We start from the raw sequence: 19844 nt of genomic DNA, 5'->3' as shown, positions 1-19844 counted from the left end.
GGCCAGTTAGTTTCTTTTTTCATATATTGTTAACAGTTTTCCTACGCCATAAGATGCACATTTTGCGCGGAAGGCATCACGAAACAACAAAACATTGATAACAAATTATATTACTTTACAACAGAGTACACCAACACCCGCTCGTTATAGCTTATGATCACTTTCTATATAGTCTAATCTAGTGCATCACTGTCCACCGCAATGATATGGCTCCTGAATGGTTGGCAGCGGCCCGGGAAGTCCTTCCGCCGTCCACGTCTGCACAGTATTGTGGCCTGTCAGTAGCAGTAGATGCTGATATTTCGAGAAGAGCGCACTGTCGGGATAAGAAACGATCGCACAATGTTACTGGGTAACGAGAACGTTCACAGGCCGAATCTCATTACTTACCAACGTACGTCGTGCGGTTCGACATTGATTTCGCGCAGCAATGCCAGATTCCAGCTCGAGTAGAACCGCACGATACCGGTGTCGAGGGCAACCACGATGCAATTGACTCCGCAACCTTCCTTCACCGAAGAGTAAGTAATGGCCTGGACGGGGCTCTCCAGAAAAACGTGGTCCACGTACTGCGCGTTGACGGTGTACAACCGCAGCTGGTCCCGATGCGTCGTCATGCTAATGTTCACGTAGTCTACGTTGTAGTTTTCCGTCACCTCGAAGCTATCATCTTCCTCCATCAGCGTGGTGCTTGACCACGAGTCCTGCGTAGCCAGCGAACTTAAGCCGCCGGCCTGAGAGTACACCGTGACGATGTCACCCATCGTTGGACTGATGGTAACTTCACTTATCCGCGAGTGCAAAACATTGACCGGTTTGGGAATTTCGCGTACATACGACAAATTGTTGATGTCCCAGATGACCGCACAACCGTCAAGCGACACGCTGACCGCTATCTTGAACTCCATCGATATGCGAATCGCACTGACCGGAGCGCGGTGCTTCAACAACAGTATCGGATAGCTCCATTCCATCTGCTGTTCTTCCGGTACCTGTTGCTGTTGTGAATCACTCTCGGCATCGAGCTCCAGCCTTCGCCTCAGATTGGCACTCTTCCGATCGATCCACCGCCGGAACGAGCTTGATCGAGAGCGGACCACCGTTACCGAGGGTTGCATGTGTTGATTGAAAAACGATACCCGGCGACGTCGCGTGCGCTGCTGAAACACGGCTATACGCCCCGACCGGTGCCCGAAGAATATGCTGGAACATCCGGGATCCGTACCGCAAGCAGTTACTGGATCACAGGCGTTATTGTTGTTACCATAAAACAGTTCTCTCGGCCGCGCATCACTTTCATGGTCCTGCAGTGGCCGTATCCTTATCCGTTCGTCCGGTTCGCCCCAGCTGATGGTGTAGTGCTTCTTCGTCGATCCCTGCAAAACGCAGAACACGTTCATGCGCTCGGGCATTACGAACACTCGGTCACCGTCCAGCGCAACTAACGACGACGCAGGCGAGACGGATAGATTTTGGTTGACCTCAACCCGTTCCGACTGTTCTCTCACCGGCATTGCCCACGCATCGGTCAACCTTGGACTGGGCAGTACGGGAGTGCCACAATACACACCCCAGCGCAAACCGCTCACACTCTCCAGCACTTTGGGTGGGTTTGCACCGAGAAAATTCATACCCGGCGGTGGGTGAGGCATTTCAAACAATCGTCGCGGCATCTGCCCGTACGTCTTCACCATCGTTTCGAGCGCCAGCTTCATCACGGGATCGTCAATGTCCGCCACGCTAAAGTCACAGTGAGTGGCCGGGTGAAACACGTTGATTGCATCGATCGCCGCCTGGCCCGTCTGTTTGTAGCCAAAGATGAGATCAATCCAGTGGCTGAGCTGCCGACGGACAACGCTCGATTCGAGTGCCTGACGGTGGATGAGTACAAACAGGCGGGACGAGTTGTTGCACCAAGCCGGCAGCTCCACATGATTCACTGGCTCGCCCGATTGGCGAACGCCAAAATCGAGGCCTTCGCGATTTTCGAGAAACTCCGGAAAGGTGAAAAATTCCGGTATTAGCTCCTTAACGTCGGTCGGTGAATCTCGGCTCGCCAGGTTCCAGGTGGTCTGCAGCGAGTGAAACGTCCGGTCCGGTATATCGAAACTGTCGTCCTGATAGTGCAGAAACAAGGACGTGAAGGGAAACACACGCACCAGAAAGTGCAGCACAGTACCCGAGTTCGAGTACAGCGAGCTGTAGTGATACGGCTGGATCTTTCGTCGATCCCCGATCGGATCAGCACCACTCTCGGCCTGCCGCAGGTTGTTGTAGTTGTTGATATAATGCTTCTCCAGCTCGCGATGCTGCACGGCTATCGGTTTCTCCAGGTTGCGGAACGTACGTTCCGCAAGTAGATCGAGCGTGCGCGAATCGTAACTGGCCAACACCCACGGATACACCGGGTACTGCATCAGATCATGGTACGTTCGGCCGGACACTTGGTTCAGCAGCATCAAATACTCCCAATTAGAGAGCGACCCTTCGCGCCACTGTTGCGAGCAGGAATCCAGCTCCTGACGGCCGCACCGCACGACCAGATCGTGGAAGAAACCCTCAAACGTGTCACGCTCGCTTGGATCACGGTCAAAGACGATGAACAGGGAGTGGCCGCTCTTTAGCAACACTTCCACGGCCGACTCTTGCTGCTGGTAGCGCTTTGTCCATATCTTCACGATATCGTGCAAATCGTAAATCTCCAGCTCTCCGTCGTACGGCTTCAGCACCATCTCCGTGCTTGTGAGGATGCACTCACACGGCAGCTCCTGGGAGGGCGAAATTTTCTGCACCGTAAACGTATACAGAACTTGCTCCTCGACCGTGTACTCGTGCCGATAATCGCGATGGAACAGGTAACCCAACAGACCACCCTTTTCATCCTCTCTCCCGTCCTCGGGCTGTGTTTCCTTAAGCACAAATCGCTTATCGATGCTTAATTGACAGCGTCGCATCCTTCGCAGCGCCATGTCCGGCCCGTACGTATCATCTCGTTCCCACGAGCTCGGATATGTCGCCGCATTGTACCACGGTGCTCCCTCGTGCGTCATTCGACCCACCAGCTGGCGCCACTGATCGTAATATCGGTAATCGCTGTCCTTGCGCAACTGTATGATCAGCTCCTTGCGCAATCGGTTCTGCTTCTCCACACTGTTGCGGGTAATTTGCATCGCCGCAACCGTGCACGCGGAGATCAGCTTCTCCTGGCGCGTAACCGATTTTAGTATTGTCTGCTCCTGATCGTTCATGCTGATCGTTCGCAAATATTCAAAATCTTTCAAAGTTTGCGTCAAATTCCAGCTACTACTGTGCGCTACTCCCCCGTCGATTGACTGGTAGAAAGCGTTTACCAGGCGAAGATCTTCTACCGGTGGGTTGTGTTTCTGATTCAGTAACATGATGCTCTGCACGAAAACCTTCAGCATTTTGATGTCACAGATCGCCGACAAGTGATTGCCGCCGGCCTCGAGATAGCTCCTGAGCTGCTTGATCGTATAGATCTTTAAGCTGATCGAACGCTTTGGCAGCAAACACCAAAGAATGATGTTTCCACCGCGCGGATTACCATTGAGCGTGCGGTTCATCACGGTGCGTATCAGTGCCATCTCCGCGTCCGATAGCTCACCCTCCGGGTCACTGTTCGTCACAAACTGGACAGCTTTATCGTGCAGCCGATTGAACCGAGTTTTTACTTCCGCCCGCGACAGTTCACATCCGGTCAGTTCAACGGTAAAAGCTGTGCGCAAAAAAAGCAATAAATTCACTTCAGCTACTCACTCGTAAAAGCAATACTTACAGACGTTTTTGTTGCCAATGATCGATTGTTTGGGGCGAAAGATAAATATTTGCAGCACATTTCGGAATAACGTCGCGTGGATATCACGAACCGCTTTCGTTACCCTTTCGCTCTTGTGCTTCTCCACCACCGTCAGACCGTTGAGAAGATCCCAGAATGGCTGTAAAGAGTACCGATTCGAACAGTGTTAATACGGGGCAGAGGCAACCCCTACAGACTCCGTTGTTGTACTTACGTTGGGCACGTTCTTCAGTATCATAAGATGTGAAAAGTGCGTTAAAAAGTCCAACAAGTACAACCGGCTCTCTGCTTGGCCTGGGTCCTCTTTTTCATGCATCTTGACGGCAGTTTTGATCAGTGCCCACACGAGTCCATTGTCGACTATGTACTGCCCACCTTGGCGCGGACGCTTCGTGCAGATGTTCTCGATCACTTGCAATACACCCCGGAAAAGAGGTGGTTCACTCCGTGCCTGTATCATGATTGCTATCAACACATTTAGACCATTTACACGAATCACTTCAATCGGATCGGCCACAAGGGCCTCCGGTGATGCATCTTCCTGCCGACGAACATACGCCAATGGTGTATTCGACTTCGTCACCCAACGCAGACAGCTGCTGAGCAGCTCTTCGTTGACACTGTGGGCTCCGATTTGATTCGCCAGGTGATACCAGAAAATTTTCGACTGCTCCTCACTGTATTGCACACTTCCGGCGGGTCCGCTAGCCATGCCTTGTCCCCCACTCGCACGGGCACTGTCAATCCGATCATCAATGACAGCCACCAAATTTAGCAACACCGTCCGAATGCGAATGTTCCCATTGTTGGCCAGTACGAGCAGTGTTTCGAGAATGCGATTCTCACCACTCAGAAACTGGCGCGCATCGTCGTCCGGCAGGATTAATAGAAAATCGCACATCACCCGTAGAAAGCTTTCCTGCAAGAAGTCGTTGCCCGTAGCGAAGTAGTTTTGTTCGAAAAATTTGTATCTCGCTGGGGCTGCCTGAGCCGGCGGGGACCGGTTGTGGTGGTTGGGAGTTCGATTCAGTTCATTACGAAGACAGGACGCTTTCGGTGAACCGCCTGCGCTACGCGGGGATCCGCTACGCATATCCCTGCGAATCCCCAGGACGGATCGCATGCTTGGGGAGCTGTTCAAGCGTCGCAGCTTAAGCTTTCCTCCACCGGCACTTTTCTCCCCGATGGCGTGGACACTCTTTCGACGGATCTTAAAATCCGCCAACGCTTTATTCAACCGCTCATAGATCTCTTCGTCAACAACACCCTCCGGAGAGGTGGTGGTAGTGGGGCTTTTCGGTGGGACCTTAACGGACGATTCATCACTCAAGACACTCGTATTGGTCGATCGACTCGAATCGATAATGAAACTGGTTGTGGCTGACTCTTCGATCGAACTACTGTTGTTGGTGGAACTGTAGATCGAAAGTGGCAATATCTTGCGCAACGCTGGACGCATCCGTCGATCGCGAAGTTGCATTTTCGGTGTCGCTATTCCACTGTTGCCACTACTGCCTCCGGTGACTCCACTACTAGTGGCGTTCGTCCTATCGGCACGCTTACTACTGCCGGCACCACCAGCACCGTACGCTGGGCTAATGTTGAAGTAAAACTTTTGCCGATCGTGTGTTACGTAGCTGTCCGTTGGTTTATGCATCAACAGCAGTAGCTCCATGATTTCGTTCAACAGCGGAACCCTCGGTGGGGTTGGCGACAAGATGGCAATGAGCGCGACGAGCAAATCGGCCGCTCTGCGCGAGATCTTCACCGTCTTGGCCGGAATGACAAAATTCACGCGACAGAAATCGATCAATGCGGGCACAAGCGAACCGTCCTGCAATCGCTGACAGTTGTACTCCATGGCCGGGTGCTTGTCCCGGGTGGCGATGGCCAGTGTGTCGAAGAGCAAATCGAGTACCTCCTCCGACTGGTCGATCCAGATGTGGAAGTTTTCCAACACAAACGTCACGATGGCAGGGTAACGAACGCGCGCGAGCGAAGCGCTGAGGACGCGATACTGATCGCCACGCTTGGCAACGATCGGTTGATCGAACGCGACTTCAAGGAGGGTCGAGAGAAGAGCGATGTCCTTGTGGCACCGTTTACTTTTCAGCACAATGTCGATCAGCTCCAGATGGTTGCACAGCACGAATTCGTTGTAGAAGTCATGATTGGAGTGAGCAATTCCGAGCAGCAGCTGCAGGGCGGCCGCTTGTAAGTTTGGCGAGTCGCTGAGTTCCACCACGCGCGCGAAACACACCAACATGACGGATATACCACCGGCAACGAGGAGCGAACGCTGCAAGGATGCATTCTCAGTCGGACGAAGCTTTCCACCGAACGACATCAGGCCAATGCTTTGATTGCGTGCAACGAAACACTCCGGTCTGTGCGCAACCCAACAACCGAGATGGGACCGTTCAAGAAGCCGGATCGAAGCACCCATTCGAAGATCGGACACGGTCAGTTTCACAAGGTTCAGTGTTCCATAATTCGGTACGATGTACCCGTTAACTACAGCACCAAAATTGTTCACATTTGGACCGATCGCGTAAAGATTGGCTAGAGCCGCTTCGTCCGTAATGCACCGTCCGAACAGGTGTAGCCCGGCCAGGTCGTACCCGACAGAACACTCGTTCACCTTGGTCGCCCGATGACCTATGCCAAGGACGGTTAGATCGGTATCGATGTGGATTCGAGATCCATTCGGCAGCGTCAATCGCGCCAGCTGCTGTACTCCATCCAGCGTGATCGTCAGCGCAACGTTTTCGTCCGTTTGCTGTACACTCAACGAAAGCATCGACCAGCAATCTTCCGGGGCACACCAATCCTGCCCGACGATAATCTGCCGAAAAATGCTAACGTCGCCGGCATCCGAGAGCGGTTCCCTTGCATCGCGCCGTCCCTTTGCACCAATCGGAAGCGCCTTGAAGCAGTAAACGCACTGTGCCCCGGGAGCATCCAGCTGAAACGTTAGCGATGAAGCATCGGTAATGGTGCGCAGCAGATGTTTGTACGTCCATAGGTGGAGCATCTCCTTCGCACAGCTTTCGCAGCACTGTGCACCGCACGCTGCGGCCAAATAGCGTTCGGTATTGCTGGTCGTTAGAATGCGATCCGGTTTGCTGTAGCGCACGATCAGCTGTCGTTGGGCCGAAAAGTACACCGAAAGAAGCTGCTTCTCGCTACCGATCGTTAGGAGGTGAGTACAATCGGACCGCTGATTGTCCGCCATCTGTGCGACTCGAAACCACAGCGAAACCGTGAATCCGTTGCTGTTCCACGGGTAAAAGCTGGCATAGTTCAGTGGAACCACTGTGGCCGAATCGGTAAACCCGGATCGTACGCCAAAGTGGAGATGATGTTCACGCAGGAAGGTGATCTTCTTTGCCAGCAGCACATCGCTCGACGACCAAAACGTGTGACTAGTGTTCAGCGTGGGGAACGCTATACTCTGGTAGCATTCTACACCGGAACTAGCTTCGAACAGTTTCGTCAGCTTCGTCAGTATTGACTGCACCGGGGGGTCCGGATGTCCGAGAAGCTGCACAAATCTAACTAACACCTCCGGATTGTCGAGATCAACGATAAGATCCATGATGGACGATTGCAGTTCCTTCAGTCGGCTATCGTTCTTTTGCAATACGCTTGCGAAACCTCGGATGAGGTAGAGCGCACCACCGAGACAGTGACGGATCATGTTCAGCTTCACGACCATCTGGGACAAAACCGAGCACCAATGGTCAGGACTTTCGGCGCATCGTGCTGAGAGTTCCACCAGAATCTCCGTCACCAGCGTGCAGATGTTTGCATTCATCGAGCCCCCAGATTGTTTGCCCACTTCTTCCGTCTGGCGGTTCCTCTGCGCCGGTAGCCCGTGTCTTGATTGTGGCATTTGGTTCGTTTCAATTTCCACGTCACCCTCGTAACCATCGTCTCGTGCGGTTGTGTAAGACTCATCCGTCGAGCTAACATCATCAGCCATGTTGTCATCGGCATGAATCGGCGCCCCAAGGCTGGCTAGGTGATCTACCTCATCGTACGATTTCTCTCTTTCAGAAAAGCTTTCTTTCCCGGTCCAGGTACCGCAACGTTGCTGATTCGTTTCCTTTCGCATTTCGGCCACCTTTATCAGCGCCTGTAGCACGTTCATCACGTCGTTCGCCTTTCCCGGACAGTCCCAGTTGTTGATTGCATTGCTCAACAGCAAACGCTTCAACTCGAACAGTGCCAACTGCATCACGTTGTCTGAAATGCAACCGAAACGCAACGCAATGTTAAAGAACTTCACAAATTCTACTGGAACACCGAACTGAAACACTTTGGCGTCAGTCACCACACGAATGACGTCGTATGGCTTCACCTTCAGCTTCACACATGCACACAGCGCGAAGGTTCCACCGGTTTGGAATGGTAACAAGTGGATCGAATTGCATTCGACACTCTTGCTTTACAATTACTTTTCCACTCACCTTGTTCCAATGCCATACTCTCATTGCTCGATAAATCAGCAGTGGAGAGCAACTGCATCGATGCAACGATGGTTTCAAAAAGGTTTGTCAACTTTTTCCTCACCACAGTGCTTCCTGCATCAAGCAGCTTACGGGTAGCGTCCGGAAGGATCCCGATCCGTCCGCGGCTTGTTGTTCGCTTCGAACGCGGCAGATATCCTTCCATTAAGTCGGCCAGCATTTGACGAATATTGAACAGCTCCGATATAGACCATTTCTTCTCCAACTTTCCGAACACTGCCCTTTCGGTAACTCCTCTGGTGCTACCCGTTAGTTGCCAATCTATCCCTAAGCGAAGCTCCTGCAGAAAGGAAAAATCTTCCTCCCGGCTCGGTGAGTAACTAATTTCCGCTGGGGATTCTTGCCCAGTGGCGGAATAATAGAAACTCCCCGTCGACAATGATCCATCGATCAGTTGGTCGCTGTAGTGGAATATGTTCAACACACTGCGCAGCTCTGGTGAATCCGATGCTGCCACTAATGGACCTATTTGGAACGACACTGGTCCCGAAAAGCCGCTCCCCGTATCACTGTCCTCACCGCACGGTTCACTGCGATATAAACAAACGCTGGCCAGGTTGCAGGACAGGTCGAGAAAGCGCTGCACACCCTTTCGTCCCTGGTATCGATCGAGGAAGGCTCGACGAAAGCACTCACTTTGCTTCAGAAGGTGTCGCACCGTCTTCCAGTGTTCAAGATGCAGTTGAAGCGTGGCTTCGAATGGTTCGTCAAGCGACTCCTTGTTGCTTCCTGCCGTCCATTCGATTGGTTTCAGCTCTACATCCACGATGGTGCTGTTAGCAGCGGCAGCTAAAACGGACACTAAATAAGCGCCTCGTTTGTCCAGTTCGTTGAGCAATATATCGATCAGCTGGTGGACGATTGGTAGCCTTCCGAGTGCTTCCATTGCCTGCAAACCGATCGTCATGATCGCGTGCATGTTGTGCGAAAGCTCAAGCCGTCCGCTAAGTACTCTCAAAAGATCCATATTTGCGTCACAGTAAAACAGTTCCACCATCGCTTCCTCGGTAGTCGCCGCACGGCAAACGATCAGCAGACATCCGTTCACCACTTCCTTCCAACTGTCGTCGTGCTCCGGCTGAATTTTCTCGACGATGGCATTCAGCTCATCACTCAGCAACTTTTGCACCAACTCCTGCACGATGAACGCTTTCAGCCGGTACGGCACAAAGCGCACAATATCGAGCAGATAACGCAAGAAGGTCGGCATGCAGCAGTAACGGTTCTCGGGTCGCCCGAACTCCCAGAACACATCGCGATGCGTGTGGGTAAACTGCTCATAGAACGTGTTGGCCGCCCGATCTGACTCACAGGTAACGCACTGCGAGCGATGGAAGATCGCATATACTACGGTTCGTGCTGTGAAGTTCAGGCGCAGCTTCGGTATCAGGTCACCATTAGAAAGCTTCAGAAGCACTTCGAGCGTGTGAGCGTTGGTGTTGCAGCAGCAGAGCTGGTGCACCTTGAAGAAACTCACTAACGCTCGCTGGTCGGTGTGTTTGGCGATCGGAAAGAAGTTCAGCAGCAGATGCTCGAGAGCGCAAACGTACGCAGAGCGCGGCTCTTGTCGCGAGTGATGCAACCGAACACGACATTTGCGAACTCTTTTGCCGCTGTGCGATCGTGCCGGCGCGAGGACGAGAATAAAGTTTTCCAACATTTTGAGTAAGATGTCGATCAGACCCGAGTTTGGCTGAGGAACGATCGCAAGTTGTAGCTGGGTGTACGTGTGCTTCATTGTCTCTAGATTACTTTCAAGTAGCTTGAAGATCGACATAAAAAGTTGCTCGCCTACGAAATTTTGGCAAAAATGGAGAAATGTGTGATTGACGATTGACACAATGGCGTACGCAAGATTGTGAACAAACTCGCCCCATACAACATTCAAAGTCGTCGGCGAGGGAGGCTCGCGCAGCTCTCGCTGCAACAATTCCATCATATCGGAAGCCACTATCCGCAGACTGACGTCGGGTGAGTCCAGTGTTTCCAGGAAGAATAGATTGTTTAGGCAAAGCATCACCAGACCGAGCAACTTGTGGCGCAGAATTCGCCGGTTCGTGACTCCTTCCTCTAGTCGCTCCTGGCACTTGAGTTGTTCGAGCGCAACGCGCAAACAGGACACAGTCACCGAATTTTCGTCAATCGTGAGCACGTTCTCGTGCACGATCAGGCTTTCCAACAGATTTAGCACGGTCTGGGTGAATTGATCCTGCGACAGTTTCGTCATGTATCGTAGTTGCGAACGATCGTACTGTAATGGTTCTACCGGCAGGCTGTCGCCACTGTGGTGTCGATTATTAAATGGTGCTGAATGATGAAATCCTTCAAACATCGAGGCGGTCGGATCACAGAAAGAACGTTTCATGCCCTCATGCCCATCATCGTTGAAGGAACGGAAGCCGAGCACGCTTCTAACGTATTCACCATAACCAGGACAGGGCTCCAGCGAAGGGTCCCGGGAAGCGTCCAAAACCGCTGACCACCTTGTGGTTGGTAGTATGCGCACCAGAACCGCCGTTATCTCACGCCCATTGGCAATGTCCTGCGAAAACCAAAGTCTACGTTCTGAAACCCTGACAGCCTGAACGCTCTGAATTATCACTTACTTTAGCACCAATCCGCGCCAAGGTCTGCAACAGCCGGCCTCCGATGCCGTTTAAGAAAAAATCCTTCAACCACTGACGTCGGTTTTCGTTGGAATCCACACTTGCCGGGGGCAACGCAACCGGAACATCCTGAAACCCCATCAACCGCAGATAACACCCCGTCAGTGGATGTGGCACATACGCCGTAAGCGTCACATTCTGGATACTTACGCCATTGTCGATAGTAGTGCCACTACTATCACTACTCGCTAAATCCGTCCCGGCGCTGCTAGCGGTGCGATCTTCAGGGTTAGACGGTGCTGCTGTCGTCTCTGAATCACCACCGCTGAGACGCTTTACGCTGGGATCACAGATTTCGTATATCAATAGCAGCAGTTGGCGTGATAAGGCTGACGCAATGTTCTCACAACGGCTGAAGGGAGAAGGGTAGAGAATTTCACGACAAAAAATAACCATAATTAAAAGATTACGGCCGACAACAAAAGAGTGATGATTTCGATGCGCTAGATTCATGTAGTTATTGTGGCCCCGTCTCATTATCGCCGTTTCCAGAAATTGATAAGCAGCGTGATTGAAGCTCTATGAGTAAACCGACGATGATCCTGTGGGACACTTACTTTAGGCGGTCTAACTGCATCCGGTCCTCTTCGCCAAGCCGATTAAATCCTTCGAGGAAGTGCTCTATCGAAGCATTTCGCTGAAAAAATCAAATAAAACAAAACAGAGATTGTAGCAATGTGCCCACTGTTGATGGAGGCCATTCGCCCAATCGAGGTTCTCTCTCACCTGGCTAAAATCTTCCGACGGATGGATGTCGTGAATTCGCTTCCACTCTTCGTACAGTGAACTCAGCGAATCGGATGATGATCCCAAATCATTGTGCGACTCCATTGTGGCCAACGAAAACCCACAATGCACACAACACCATACGAAGTTATATTGTTATTAGGCGGCAGACGGCGAGTGGCTGTTGTCGCCTTCCACACGACACTACACAAAGTCAATGTTTACTGGACCACTGCAACATTCTTGCAAACCGAGCGACTAGATAGCACCGCCATCGTAGCATCCGGAGAATGGAGATGGTCCATTCAAGCAGCCAGGGCCAACTCCGGTCAAGTAACGGGGGGAACCAAGCACACGGAGCTTATGCTACACGATCAGCAGTGTTTGCTTGGTACACAGCTGATTTCTTCGCAGCGTAATAACCTTCACCGTTTGCAACGCTCACAAAACAGACACATCGAATTGTTGCTTGGTTTTCGGGTTTCGACATTCTTTCGCGTTTCTCACAAAAACGAGACTCAATCGGCCCAGTTAACATACGGCACTACACTTGCACATTACTGCGTAGGAAGCCCGACAACATCCGCTTCCTCGAACGGCCACGGCACGAGTTTAGCGCGAACGGGGCCGCGGAGCGCAGAGTCGCGAGTCTTTGTTTTGATTTTATTTTGTCTCCCACTACATTCCCAGTAGTGGCACGCACACATGCAGCGAACAGTGCATCGTGTTTACGGGCAAGGTTCAGTACTTTACAGTGAGTTTGTGGAGCACTCGCGATCCGTGTCAACAGCACTTTCGCATTGCTACTTTTAACAATAAACGGAAAGCACACAATATTTGTGGAGGGGGCAACAGAGTTACCCTTGCCTGGATGCGAATTTCAACCGACAATATCGTCAGCATTTGACAGCCCTTTTCGGCGAATTGGCGACAAGAGAGCGAAACGAACGAAAAGAGAGCCGAGTTCGCGGGCGAAGTGTTGTAAACAGGCGCGCGCTCGCGCAAACGGACAGGTGTATGGTGTATGTGGCGTCAGGCACAATTTCGAGGAAAGTCGACCACCCCCAAAAGACCACCTCTTCCGAACAGCCAGCATACCTGTTCTGTGGATAAGCTAGGGGGAGGTTTGCGGGGCGAAGCGACACCAGCGCTCGGTTGTAGGAAAACCGGAAAAAACATGTACTTGTGAGCACGGTGCGCGAACGCAGAGTGTTTGTGACGGTGCAGCTTTGAACGCCAGCAAAAAGGGGTTCGGGAGGCAAAAGACAACGTCCGCAAACGGAGCCGCGGGGGGGGGACAGAAAAACCCCACTTCCTAACTGTCAAGTTCTTCATTCCAGCGAGCTTGTTTTGATACACGCATCCGCCTGCTTTGCTGACCGCCGCCAGTGAAGTGTCGCAGTCATCGTCGAAGGGAATCGGAAAAAGGCGTACTGTGGGAAACCCGCTGCGAAACAATGGAACTGGACAACGTATTCCTCAACAAGCTGCCCATTGTGGCGGCAACGGGCGGTGACGGTACCTGGAACCATTACGCGTTTATCGAAAGCACTTGGGGCGAGCGGAAAATACTGCTGAAAATCATTGTCTTCAGTTCGCTTTACAACACGCCGCTCAGTTTCGTGTCCGAAATCGAGCATGAAGTGCTCCAGCAGACGGCACTTCGGTTGGAGCATTCGTGGGAGGACTTTTTGCAAGAGACCAAGCTTGCCCTCTGCACCGAGGGCGGCGCGAACGGGTTCAGCTACGCGGTCGAGGAGAATAACTTCGTGTGGCGCAAGATTCTCGGTCCACAGCTGACGTTCACGTATGGTTCGGTGATCCTGCTGCGGTCCCAGTGTTTGCTGTCCGATGTCCTGTCGAACTCGATCCACGCCCAGAACCGTTTGCGAACCGATGTGCTGCTGAAGAACAAAATCCTTCGCGAGCTTAAGGAGGAACACGAGGAGTTGCTAGAGTTCCAGCGTCAACAGGAAGAGGACACGCGCCTGTACGAGATCGAACTGATAACAAAGTGCATCAGCATACTGAACGAGAAGAAGGAGGTTATCAGTCACCTGAAAAAGCAGCTAGGGGAAGACGAAGATGAGCAGACTAGCGAAGGGCAAACGACGCCGCCACCCGAAGCCGCCGAAGCTCCACCCAATTCCATCGAACTGGCCGCCTGTGACATGCGGGCGGAGAAAGCCGGTTGTCGCGATGAATTCAAAACGGCCACCGCGAGTCGCACCGCAACCGATTACACCGACTCCGAGCCGTTCGATCTGGACAGCGAAGGACTGCAGGAACCGGAAGAGCATGGAATTCTGCCGAAGCGAACTAAGTATCAAATGCCGCAACGAAGCTCCACATCCACCCCCGGCACTTCCGGTAGCACCTCTACGGCCCCGCGGTGTCCGCTGTCGGTCGGTGCCATGCACGATGAAGCCCGTGACGATGACATATACAACAAGGACACCGAGGAACTGCTGCAAGAAATTTGAAGCAAACTATTCGTTAGGCGGTTGACGTGCTTACCGTTTGAGTAGCGGTATGCATTTGCCGTTCGATAGCGTACAACAAAGCCGAGCACCCCTTAAATCCCAGGGCCATGCCACATCATCATACTAGCGCATCCCTTCCAAATAGAAAAACAAATCACCATCGCAAAATCATTGATAGTGCCCCAGCCATCCCGATTGAGACGGACGAACGGTAGACTAATTAGCTTCTAAGCCTAAGCACCGTATTACGCAATGTAACATGTTACAGTGCAATGGTATAATATTTAGTAGGATAAATTATGTGCCAAGAAGCGAGGATTGCCCCGCACGAAACAGAACGGAACTAGGCAGGTGCAAACTTCCCTGAGCATATACAATGCACCGCACTGACTACGCGCTGCTGATGAAGTAGCGCGGTGTCGGATTAGGAAGGTGTTTCTTTTTATTTAGATTAAATTATTTATTATTTTTTGCTATTGTCTTAAGTGTCGACACATTTTTCGATAATAAACCATCATAACCATCATCGATTCGTGTTTCTTTTCAACATTGAATGAATAATGGTACGACGCCAAAGGGCAATAAGATCGCTGTCGAAGTATCGCGAATTTATTTTGCCTTTTCAGTAGAGTGAAGGAAGTTTAACCTGGGTTGCGGATGGCCGGTCATGAAAAATTCGACATAAAAAAGGCAGTTCGCTTCGCGAAAGATGGAGTAGATTGGGAAAAGTAAAACTTTATTTATCTGTCTATTTTCGCTACCGTAATTATCTTAAATAATGCCGAAAACATTGCTGCTAGTCGAAATCCTGTTTGAATTACTATTCCTACGTGTATACGCTGCCGATACCCGACTTGCAACTCAATAAATGGTGTGAAAAAACCTTGGGGAATGTACGAAAGAAACTAGCATCGGTTCGATAACCGATCGTTCATCGTTCTGTTTTTCAAATAGTTTGGTAGCTCTGCACGAACTTTGGCTACCCTTAGTGGAGGGGTTTTATGAAGAAAATTAAATTGCATACTGCATCGGTCAGAATGAATTGAGCTGATTTCGAACACTCCATGTTCTATCGAAAGGGAAGTATTAAAACCGCCAATAGACGGGGAACGAAATGTTGCACTGGAAGATCTTGGCTCCCAAACTTCAATTTCCCTCTCATTTATCAAATGTCTATAAACTAAGGTATTACTTGCATCGTTCATCGAATTGTTTTAAAGTTCTTCCTTATCTCTTTTTATATACTACTCTTAACGTCTTGCTTCTTTATTTGATTAGTGGTTTCGTTTCGTAATTGCGGCTTAGCATTTTGTTGGCATTTGCAGAAAAGATGCTTGATCAAACGAGTAAAGACCCCCGTTATAGTTAAAGAATTTGAAAGGTGGCGAAAGAAACAAAAGTTGTAAATACCTGGTGTCTCAAAAGGTGTAAATACGGGCTACATCATAACTTATCTTGTGATAAGGTCTGCAGTACGTTATCTGGCAGAGTTAAGCGAATCGAATCACCCGCTGTGCATACAAAGTTCGCTAGATGAAAAACTAACTGATTCCCGCGATGGAAGATAGCAAAAGCAGACAAAAAAGGGGACACCCACAGCCAGTAAGTTTCCACTGGTTCACGATAAACGAATGTTTGCATAGCCTTATGACGGGGTAACAAGGACGAAGGCCCAATGCCACACCACAACGCACCGTACATCGGCGATTTACTTACAGATTGTTCTGCGTTTTTTGTTTTCTTTACTATTGACCCGGGAAAACGTGCCAATGTTCTTTCAACCAACTTCGTTGCAGACAGGCCGTCATTATCGAATGTTTCCAATTTCCGCTATTTATTTTGTCTCTTTCTCTTCTATTTTCTTGCACCTTCTCCGCACGAACGCGCAACAATCGCTTGAACTCGTGATACCAGACTATTCGTCTTCAGCTTCAGCGCTACCGATCTCAAATTGGGGGTTTGTTGCAATGTTCGCCTTTCGCACCATGCACCATGCCGGGGACCTAACACCCTGCTGATACACTGTGTAATTGTTTGCTCTGTTTGCGGTTTGCAGACCTCTTCCCTTTCTCGAACGGTATATTGATAATTATAATAATGATGATAATTATAATAGTGGTAGCCTATAGTGAGAAGGTGTTACTGCAACCTAACAACACACGCCGGGACAGGTAAACATAAAATACATTCTTAGCGGCCGTCGCACCGCGCACAGGGGATAACCGCTGCCCCCTGCTGCGCGCTCGCGCATTCGTACATCCGTGTGAGTGTGTAGGAGAGAAACGGGGTGCCTCTGTGGGTGTCACTTTTCGCTATCCTTCCGGTGCTTGTTTCGATTTCTGTTTTGTTTGCCTGGCTACGATGCTGCGCAAGTGAAACGGGGAAGGGAAGGAGGCCATTGGAGGGGATGATTGGATTGGTTAGTAGTAATAATAACTGCCGAATGTGTGTTCAGCAACAGCCCGACTTTGCCTCAACGTTGCGTCCCTTATCGATCTTAACGGCACTCGGCGGATCCGCGGCACTCGACGGTGGCCCGACGCGATTCTTGATTTCAGCCGCCATGGTCATGAAGGCCTGCTCGACGTTGGTGGCATTTTTCGCTGACGTCTCTAGGAATGGAATGCCCAGCTGATTTGCCAATTCCTAAAAAGCACACAAAAATTAGTAAATTTATTTAATTTAGGAGCAGTTTCGTCTCGAGTGGTGAATATTTAGCAAGTAAACCCAAACCTACAGGCATTACATTGTATTGACTATTTACAAATTTATAATATGAAATTAAATTTATCCCAAACGTGGCATCTTCCTTTTTCGGGGAGAAATAGAGTATCTTTTTATAGAGAGTACAGCCAAATACTTTGCAATTGCTTCTACGAGCAAACCGGAAGTAAATAACTCATTCTGTGTTTTCATAGCTGCTTACCATTGCCGTTGTGGTGTCGACACGTTTCTTAGTTTGCAGATCACACTTATTGCCGACCAACAGTTTGTTGACGTTGTCGCATGCATAGCGTTCGATCTCTTCGAGCCACTGTTTGACGTTCTCGAACGAATCGTGATCGGTGCAGTCATACACAACGATAATGCCATGTGCGCCGCGATAGTAGGACGACGTTATCGTACGGAAGCGTTCCTGGCCAGCAGTGTCCCACTGTAAAAGAAATCGCCATCAGCATACCGTTGGCTCGTTCTCGATCATCGTTTGCCACTCCACACCAGTCAACTTACGATTTGCAGTTTGATCGTCTTGCCATCCAGATCTATGGTTCTAATTTTCTAAAGAACAAGACAACAATAAGCGTTAGTGACAATGGTCCTTGCTATGTTGCAAAAAGTCTGCTTGTTACTTACAAAATCTACACCAATTGTGCTGATGTAACTTTCCGTGTACGTATCGTCCTGCGAAGGAGAGGATTGTTTCAAATTACTGTCGGTCTTTCTTCGGATTCGCTTTCTGCCAATGGTTACTTACAGCAAATCTTAGCAGAAGGCAGGATTTTCCCACTCCAGAATCGCCGATCAGCAGCAGCTTAAACAAGTAGTCGCTGCAAAAGATGTAAGAAACGAGCATATCATAAAGAGGAATACGATAGACTCAAAGGTCCACTGGATATTCCCAATCGACAGCAGATAAACCCGAGGACATGGGCGGAACACAGGCAAACAGCGACGAGTAGACGCGACAAACGTAATATTATCAGGACTTCTAACTGAAAGCTTCCCCCAATAGATACGCGGAGCGCATGGAAGCAACGTTCAAGAGCAATGCAAATGAGAAAACTAGTTTCCGATGCATGCTTTTTGAGACTGTAACTAATACAAAGACAAGAAAAGATCGACCTCCGAACCTAATGAAGTGGATTAAGGGCGATTAGCCGTCGCTTTCTATATTAATTGCGACGCGACACACTCCAAGGGTGTAAAGTTCATCTCATGCATTGCTGCTTCACCGCAAAAAGCGTCTAACTGCATCTTAGATTGTTTATTCATCGTATTTCTCCACTCGTTCTTCTATTATCCGTCTTCTTTGGACAACCATTTGTATTCTCCTTCGAAAGACAGTGGCAACAAACGGCGACACTGTTGATGCTGCTGGTTGGTGCGGAACGAAACACGACACTTTGCACACACAGAGTACCGAGCATAGTTGGCCCTGTTTTCGAGAATGACTCACTCACGGAACATCGAAAAATGGTTTGATTCGCGATCGAAGCATGGAATGCTTTATTTACCGATCAGCCTTCTAATGCCTGACCAGCAGCCATGGATGACACTTCGACAGCGAGGAGGAACCAACCCTTCCGGTGCTGTTCGGAATTCGGTACCGATATCGCCTTGATTCCAGCAAAACACGGTGTTTCGAAGGACGTAAGCAAACCTCACTCATTTTCGTACGATTCGACCAACTACGGATTAGGGGAACGTAAAATTTCGTCCGCGTTTCAGATATGTTGCGTCTCATTTCAACCGTCATCGTTGATTATCGCGCAAATCAAAATCGATGAGTGGCGCTCCATGGCATTCGCTTTCTCTTTCCCGCCCGTGTGGGTGCGGGCGAACGAACGGTTCGTCGGTTGACGAGTTTGCACGATGACGAATGACGATAATGATCGTGCTGACGATGACGATGACGATGACGCTGAGGACAGCGGCGGCGACCACAATGGTCTACACAGGACGGCGCTGCTGCCGTCGTTACAGCCGCCACGGGTAGCAGGGGTGCGAGAGCGGAGGAGGATGGCCAGCAGTGAAGAGGGGGGCACGGGAATTATTCGTCATCGTCACCACTCTCGTTGGCCCTTATCAGAGAAAACAAAATGCAACGGGAAACGAAAATCGTTGACCGACACTTTTCCGCCGAATATTCCTTCGAACGGGCCAGTGGCTCTTTGTCCCCGCGACCAACGTAAAGCAAACCGTGCCACGAAAGAAAAAGACTTCCAAGTGACTCGCAACGTACAATTGACGCAGTATCAGACCGTGTAGCACGGAAGGGGGGCAGGTAACGGAGAGAGCGCAAGGTGCTGAGAGACGTATAGGTGGATTCTTTTTGTTCCTCCCCTGCGGGCTCGTGGATATCCGTTCCTTTATGCACTCGATATGGGTTCACTTACTATTCTGGACTCATGTTGCGATGCGGGAATGCGTTTCCTTCACTTTGCAAGGTTCAACAAAAAACTGTGCGTCCACAACACTTTCAACGCAGGCTTCGTCGTCGGCCCTACTGATTTTTCTTTTTCTTTTCACCCTACAACACAGCACGGCCAAACCCTGCTTGTCGCCAGCGAATGGTCAGCAGCGTCGTACGCGAGTGAATCTGTATCTGGCGACTTTCCCGTAGCACGTAACGATCCTATCACGATCCGGAATTCACTTTTCTATCCGTTGGATGCTTCGCACGCGAGAGAAGACCACAGCGAAGCGGAATTGCTGTGAAAATGTTCAACACTTCCAACTTTTCTCGTTTCTATCGCTCTTACGACTCCTGACACATCATCAGAAGGCGCAGGGTTGGCTGAGCACCTTGCGTAAACGTCTTCTCACGCTGCCAAGATCGCTAGAGTGCGTTTTGACAGGCCGTATTATAGCACTTGTTTCGGCTCACTCGCATCATCGG

The 19844-nt window shown here is 50.4% G+C and overlaps 4 protein-coding genes across 5 annotated transcripts in view; 1 reads left to right on the top strand and 3 right to left on the bottom strand.

Annotated features, from left to right (window-relative positions):
• Positions 1 to 71: 71 nt before the first annotated feature.
• On the bottom strand, positions 72 to 11846 carry LOC131207365 (lysosomal-trafficking regulator). Its single transcript, XM_058199977.1, has 9 exons — positions 11742 to 11846; positions 11573 to 11652; positions 11151 to 11367; positions 10956 to 11084; positions 8290 to 10891; positions 4032 to 8065; positions 3797 to 3956; positions 391 to 3736; positions 72 to 316 (listed from the first exon to the last, which is right to left on the bottom strand). Exons 1-9 carry the CDS (start codon positions 11844 to 11846, stop codon positions 187 to 189), a joined length of 10803 nt encoding a protein of 3600 aa, XP_058055960.1. The 3' UTR covers positions 72 to 186.
• Positions 11847 to 12771: 925 nt separating this feature from the next.
• Positions 12772 to 14744, top strand: LOC131212602 (uncharacterized). Its single transcript, XM_058206526.1, has one exon. It carries the CDS (start codon positions 13199 to 13201, stop codon positions 14222 to 14224), a length of 1026 nt encoding a protein of 341 aa, XP_058062509.1. The 5' UTR covers positions 12772 to 13198; the 3' UTR covers positions 14225 to 14744.
• Positions 14745 to 14939: 195 nt separating this feature from the next.
• On the bottom strand, positions 14940 to 19691 carry LOC131212603 (ras-related protein Rab-1A-like). Of its 2 annotated transcripts, XM_058206528.1 has the most exons (6): positions 19342 to 19691; positions 17700 to 17772; positions 17579 to 17626; positions 17456 to 17503; positions 17151 to 17378; positions 14940 to 16870 (listed from the first exon to the last, which is right to left on the bottom strand). In XM_058206528.1, the coding sequence occupies exons 1-6, from the start codon at positions 19353 to 19355 to the stop codon at positions 16676 to 16678; spliced, it is 606 nt and encodes a 201-aa protein (XP_058062511.1). In that variant the 5' UTR covers positions 19356 to 19691; the 3' UTR covers positions 14940 to 16675. The 2 variants fall into 2 exon arrangements, with proteins under 2 accessions (XP_058062511.1, XP_058062510.1); XM_058206527.1 differs by lacking the exon at positions 19342 to 19691 and having other exon boundaries at positions 17700 to 17798.
• LOC131207364 (ras-related protein ORAB-1-like) overlaps positions 19606 to 19844 on the bottom strand; it is an 8091-nt gene continuing 7852 nt past the window's right edge. Inside the window, exon 7 of the mRNA XM_058199976.1 lies at positions 19606 to 19619. Within this exon, the coding sequence (XP_058055959.1) occupies positions 19606 to 19619 (14 nt within the window). The remainder of the gene's footprint in view (positions 19620 to 19844) is intronic.

Source organism: Anopheles bellator, chromosome 2, assembly GCF_943735745.2.
Source record: "Anopheles bellator chromosome 2, idAnoBellAS_SP24_06.2, whole genome shotgun sequence".
NCBI lineage: Eukaryota > Metazoa > Arthropoda > Insecta > Diptera > Culicidae > Anopheles > Anopheles bellator.
The sequence above is the reverse complement of the archived record's forward strand: the minus strand, read 5'-3'. Positions and strand labels throughout refer to the sequence as shown.